This window comes from Taudactylus pleione, unplaced genomic scaffold (assembly GCF_031769625.1).
Source record: "Taudactylus pleione unplaced genomic scaffold, aTauple2 ptg000135l, whole genome shotgun sequence".
Taxonomy (NCBI): Eukaryota; Metazoa; Chordata; class Amphibia; order Anura; family Myobatrachidae; genus Taudactylus; species Taudactylus pleione.
The window spans coordinates 1,016,982-1,023,875 of record NW_028284537.1 but is presented as its reverse complement, the minus strand read 5'-3'; the positions used below and the strand labels follow the sequence as shown (position 1 = coordinate 1,023,875).

Here is a 6,894-nt window from a genome sequence, read left to right as displayed (position 1 = left end):
GGCAACTTCTCCACTAGTGCACTTCTCCATTCTTTTCACTGTTTGATACATCAGCCCCTTAAGATGCCTACACACATAGCAATGTGTTCACAATTCGACCTGAGGTACGATTTCACCTGAACTCTCCCCAGGCAGCTCCCCAGCAGTCGTGATCACGATTTGGAGTAAAAAATTTCCAATCTGACTTAAGATCTATCGTGCATCCAGAGCCGAAATCTCTCTGGGGCTTGCGGCCACGAGACCCTACCACAAGGGTCTCATTGCAAGCTCGATGGTCGCGATGGTCTTGACCATCGTGACCATCAACCTGGCCGCTCGCTATAGCTGTGGGTGGTCACCCACAGCTATGCGAGCGGCCAGGAGGCCGCACAAAACCCCCCCCAAAAAAACGCCCTGATTCAGAGCGAGCGCTCGTTCAGAGCGTCCGGCTCTGAATCAGGCCCTCTGTTCTAAATCTAAACAAAACAAAATAGTAATAATAATACAATAAAAAGTTGGGATCAACCCCTACGTTGTAACCAGCACTAGTGCTTTAAGCCAGGGCTAGTGAAACCATAAATACCCGCAGTGTAGGAGTTCCCCCACCATGATTAAAACTAGGCCTGTCAGTTGTGTCCCCCCACTTCCTTCTAGGGGTACCCAGCCCTATTGCCAATAGAGCTAAGGCTCTTCATGCGCCCATGATGCTGTGGGAGCAGGGTAACAGACAGAGGGGTCAGATTACTAAGCCTTGGATGGAGATAAAGTACCAGCCAATCAGCTCCTAACTGTCATTTTTCAAACACAGCCTGTGACATGGCAGTTAGGAGCTGGTTGGCTGGTACCTTATCTCATTTCTCAATTCACTTTATCTCCATCCAAGGCTTAGTAAATAGACCCCATAAAATCTAGAAAGATTACGCTGTGTTCTTGGAGCACGACAGGTATAAGCATTGCCTGGTGCCCAAAAGAGCTGCCAAGGCATGCTGGCATCCACAAGTGCCTGCATGCTCTGGCACCCGTTTCCTGTGCTAGGGAAAAATGTAAACAAAACAAAAACACACACACACCCCCTAGTTGAATAAAAAATACACTTTAGAATGAAAACACAAACACGGGGGTGCAGAGGAGTTTAGTACTCAGCTCAGTAATACACAGCCTCTGATATTATATATTCATTCCAATAGTGGCTTTACTCGCTCTGTAGGTCTGCTGAGATTGTAGACTGTGAAACTCAGTAATTTAGGAGCCTTTAATGCTGTGGTTTGATGACTATAATTATATTTCAGTAAAGTATGGCCTACGGTATGTTTGTAGATGTTGGATTTCTGTGTTGTAATACGCTCCAGCAATGCAATAGTTATAAAGAGGAGGGGCTAAGCACACCTGAAACAGCACAAGCTGACGGCTGACGGCCGAGTCTACAGTCAGTCAGGACTCAGGAGCGACCTTTCTGCATCTTTTGAATCCTCCTGCCATGCTCGACTGACACCAACGTTCAGAGTGCAGCGCGCCCCTGACGTGCAAACATCATTTATTCAGCCTGGCAAGATCCCAATATCAGAGTAACACATTTGTACACCTGAAAAGAGGGACAAGTCCATCAAATTCCGCCTCCTGGATTTTTCAGCTGATCAGCTAAGATCTCTCCTCCTATTCAGTTGCCTGTCTTTTTATGCTTTTGCAAAGGAGACAAATAGGCTTTCTGCGTGCATGCAAAGCCCCTTCCCATTGAAAAGCAGTGACAGGGCTATTTAGTCTATTACATGCCTTTTTCATGCGTCCACTGATTTGTTTTCAGCTCTTCCCACTTAGAGCCGTATTCAATTAGAGCGGATCCGCGATACTTTTTCGCCTCCCAGACTCTTCACCTACATCGCGTCTTTTGTAGGCGGAAAAGTATCGTGGCCGTCCCTGCTTTACTCCGTATTCAATATGGAGGTACGCGAAAACGGGACCCGGCGAAACTTGAACAGGCGGAAAGTCCTGTCAGATTTGGGGAAATTAGCCTGACACCTCCCACAAGATGCTCTGACATGGGGGTTCACTATGGTACCCCCTGATTTGGCTTGCTGAAGGTATTTGGTGTGTTTTAAACGGGCTCAATAGATGCTAAATAGCGTTTTTCTATACGTGGCGCAGAATAGTATTCAGGAGTATTTTTTCCAGAAAATAAGTTATCCCAGCAAATTCGGGGTACTTGAAAATGGGGGTCAGCATATTTAAAATTTTCTAACGTTAAGTTGAATAAATCGTAAAAAATCCACCTGCCGCAAGCACCTGCAATCAAAAAAACACTTGGGGCATACTTGGGGACCCCCCCAGAGTCAAGTTCGCTAGTTTTTAACTTTGTCCCCCAACATTTTTTTTAAGCCACAAATTCATAGTCATTTTTTGGAAGTGTCCTTAAGTGTTTTTTAAACATTTTTTTTTTACACAGATTACCTTTGGGGGACTGTCTGAAGGCTGCAGGGGGGTTCCCGCAACGTTGCACCCCAAAACCCCAATTCTGCCCTTTTTTCCGCCTGGTATTCGTAGGCGAAACTTTTTCGCCTATTATATTGCATTGACTTTCCGCCTAGGTGGAAAGTCTTCCAAATTGAATACGGAGTAAAACCAAAACAGGCGAAAATGACGTCATCGGTGAAAAGTTTTTGCCAAAAACACACGAGCACGGCTTTTCACTTCAAATTGAATACGGCCCTAAGGCCAATAACAAGACTCAAGAACTGTGGGATTGTGCTGGAGTCCCACACTAATATGCACACAGATATACATGTGTCCATTGTGTATATGTTTTTTTAAACATAGTGCTTATTTTAGTTAAATAGACCAAGCCTATACAACCTGCGGATCTCCAGGTGTTGTGAAACTACAAGTCCCAGCATCCCCTGCAGGCTATCAGCTAGCAGAGCTTGTTGGGACTTGTAGTTTCACAACCCCTGCAGAGCCACAGGTTGCCCAGGCCTGAAATAGCGAAACATTACAGGCTGGCGCGACATAATTTCTGGGATCTGTAGGCGCCATTTCCAAGCTGTAATTGGCAATATTGGCACCGGACATTATAGAACCTTGTTATTCTGAGCTAGGAAATATACAAATGTCTAAAGTCCATTTGACTTTAAGAAGCAAAGAGGCTGAATCTTATTGTGGGGTTATTTTCAGTCCATCTTTGTTTCTGGCAGCTCATGATAAGCATTAGAGAGGCAGAAATTATGATTTATTGCCACATAGTTACCTTCCATCATCAGACACATCTAGGAAGAGTACAGGATTAATCTGAGGATAAACATCCCCACAACGTGCAGAGACACAGTCTCATTCCTCTGCAGTAATCTTTCACAACGTATTACAATGCTGTCTCTGTTACTGGTACCCTTGTCCTTGTGCAGGTGGTGTACAAATTGTACAACGGTGCATTATTATTTATTGGCTAGGGGCCTGACTCACTACGGGTCTCAATTCCGCTTATACGCACGCAACGCAGTTGCTAATATCAGCGGGGATATGTAAATGTTTCCATTCGCAATGCGATCGCAGCCTGACATAAGGACGTCCACTTCCCCTTACTCACATCGGTATACTTTGACAAAATAGCGATACAATCGGTAACCTCAATTAACATCGGACCCAGACGTACACTTGCACAAGCCCTGACCTTACTCAGCCACTCATGCTATGAGACCTCAGGCTGCTTATGGTATCGCACGCCTGCGTTCGACCGCCCCCCCTTCACCCCTTCACCACCCACAAACGGCACTTCCTGTCAATCACTCTGCCATGGGTCTGCGAACACACTGCAAACTCATTCTCGAATGCAGTGACTGGTTCACGCACGCACACTGCGATGCATACACAGTACACAACAATCGTCCGATTGCGTTCATCTTAAGGCCCCCATACATCAGCAATTGATTGCAGCAATCGTGCAATTTGCAATCAATTGTGTATAAATATCTTTCCCTTTTTCAATCGATTGTGGCATCTCTGCAATCTGCAATCGATTGAAAAAGGGAAAGATTGTGTATAAAAATCGACTGCAAATTGCACGATTGCTGATGTATGGGGGCCTTGAGTCTGTAATGAAGCGGGACCTATGTCTGGAACGATTCCTGTGCTGTAAAATGATTTTGGATTTATGAAGGTACAGATTGGAAACTGGAAACGAATGACCTTTTGCACAGTCGCCTAAAAATTCTTAAAAATCTACAGGTACTAATTACTGGGCCCGGCGTTGTTTGATGGGCCCAGCGAGCTGTGGTGGAAGAGGAATTAATGTCCCCCTCTGCGTATTTCCAATTCATTTTTTTCAGAGCGGGCGTGTCCACACCTCACCGATTTGGCCACACCCAGGCCTCCAGAATGTCTCCTCCCACTCTTACAATGAGGCGTATCGGGAACAGCCACCTACTCTATGTACAACGCATCTCCAGTGGCGTGCTACACTTACGTGGGCTCGCCCCTTATTGTAAATAACTTATGCTCGCACACATTTGATCTACCACTCTAGAAGTGGGGGCGGCAAGTTTTCGGGAAGCCCAGTTGTCCGGGAATCAACGGGGGGAGGCTGGGGGGCAACTGTGGTGTGTGGGTGGAAGACTGGGGCCAGCCCAGCAATCAGGTTAGGGTGGAAGAGGGGCCAGCCTGCCAATCAGCAATGAGGGGCGGTTGGAAAAACCGGAAGTGATAGTTGGGTCGGCTAGGTCAGGTGACACTTTAGCGTCACGTGTACCCATGGTCCCCGGCCGCCTGTTATGACGTCATGGCCCTGTCCCACGGTGACAGAAGTCACTCACTCAGTTGTAGCCGATAATCTGTGTCATTGTGAAATGTGCTTTAAATCTCCATACATGACCAAAATCTATGTACAGCCTGTAATGTACCTTCACGGCATTGTAATTGCCATATTATGGGGTTTACGTAATAGTGTGCGGTGCGGCTTTACTGCGCTGGTGGAATCCCCACAAATGTGTCCCTTTTTCTTAATATAGCAACCCTAGATGGCTGGGACCGATGGATCGTGCGTACACACTATTCGATGATCCGCGTCAGAACGATATATCATATGATATATGGCCTGATTCAGACCCACTCGCTAGATGTGGCCGCTCGCTCCCAGTGTATGGAAATTCAGCTAAGTGACGTCAAGGCAGCTGCTCGCACGGCAAGGCATAAGCACGCCCACTATGTCTTGGCGAGCGATCACTTTGTGTTTATAGACGCCCACCAGCCTCTCTTTAGCCGCCCACTAGCGTACGTCATCTCCAGGAAGTTTAAACAACCATTGGTACATCGGGAACTATCGTGGCCGGGCTATGATGAATAATTAAGGGTAGGACTGGGGGCGTGGCCGCACGACTGCGACATCGTGGCCCCACCTCCTCTTCACAATGACGAAGATAACGGCATTGTGAAGCAGGGGGCGGTGCCACGATGACTCGATTCAGTGCGAATTGCGTCACGGCCCTCCCCCGCTGCGGGGGTTTCTAGTTTACTCTGGGCGGTGTTGGGAGGGCTTGCCTGCCTTTCCGGGGGGCCGGGAGTGGCACCCGATATTTGGGAAGCTCCCAGCCAAATCGGGAGGGTAGGCAAGCCTGCAATCAAATTGTACTTAACATTTAACTAGCACCTTCTAGAACATAATAGCTAGAATCTGATTGGTTGCTATGGGCAACATCTCCACTTCGAAAAACTCTCACTTTAGTAAATTTACCCCCTAAGGCCCCCATACACGGTGCGATAAAGCAGCTGATCCGACGGATTGGTGCGATATTGCTGCTATATCGTACCGTTTGTGGGCATGATATCTGATTGATCTGGGGATGCGATGTACGATCCCATGCAGCGCTATACGGGTAGGGGAGGGGGGTGCCGGCATATCGGGTGGTCGGCCACCTGAACGCTCTGTGTGTAGGGACCGCCCGAATGTTGGCCGTTGGATCGCAGGTTGCGGCGTAAGGTGCATGTTGCACAGTGTATGGGCAGCTTAAGAGTTACACATAGAATACACAGTCACATACTGAATAAGAATATAATACTACATTTACATTCTCCATACAGGAAAAGAGAGCTGGTGCCCAGTTTTTAAACAATAGAGACAATAGATGTAGCACTGTGCAATTAGCGAATATTAAACAGGGACAATATTAAAGAGGGACATGTACAAGACCTTTTCGGGGACAAATCTGTAAAACCTGGAACTGTTACGCTGAAATCGGGCACAGGTGTCACCTATATAAATGTGTAAATGCCTTCTGTGAATAATATTTCAAGACACTAATACATTACCTTGATGACACAGGCCTTTGCATTGAGAAAAAACAACTCCACCGTTGTGACTTCCTTCAGAAACGTTATACTTTCAATGTAAAACCTGCAAGACAAAAATAACGAGTTAGCTGATTCCACCATCTCAACTATCCACAAGAACAATCCAAGACTCACTCCTGTTACATATATATATATATATATATATATATATATATATAAATGGCTGATTACAGTGAACATTTGTATGACCATTAAATGGCTCCATGCTGGGTCATTCAATGGGCTTCATCCTTAATGAGTAAAAGTACGGGGTTCTACCCTTGGATGACTTAACTTGTAACTTGAATTGAATACAATACTTTCTACTTTTCTACTTTCTGTGCTTTTCAGACGGTATACAATCGGGAAGCCAGCTGCCTTAATACCGGCAGCTGGCTTCCCGACTGTCATATCCCGGCGAGGGTGAAATGCCGGGCGTCTAGATGTAGATCCCTGACATTTCCCCGATGCCGGGCGCCGCGAGCGGACAGCCGCGGGGGGGGGGGGGGAGGGTTAGGTTTAGGGCACCCGGAGGGGACTTAGGGTTAGGCACCCCCCCCGGGAGGGTTAGGCTAGGGGGAGGGAGGGTTAGGCACCCCTGGGGGG

General features: G+C 47.0%; 1 protein-coding gene across 1 annotated transcript in view; it reads right to left on the bottom strand.

The window, feature by feature from the left end:
* Positions 1-3,140: 3,140 nt before the first annotated feature.
* The window catches only part of LOC148522967 (FERM domain-containing protein 4B-like), a 67,496-nt gene continuing 63,742 nt past the window's right edge, over positions 3,141-6,894 (bottom strand). The window contains exons 5-6 of the mRNA XM_088473434.1: positions 6,268-6,352; positions 3,141-3,236 (exon numbers count right to left, since the gene is read on the bottom strand). Of these exons, the coding sequence (XP_088329560.1) occupies positions 3,141-3,236; positions 6,268-6,352 (181 nt within the window). The remainder of the gene's footprint in view (positions 3,237-6,267; positions 6,353-6,894) is intronic.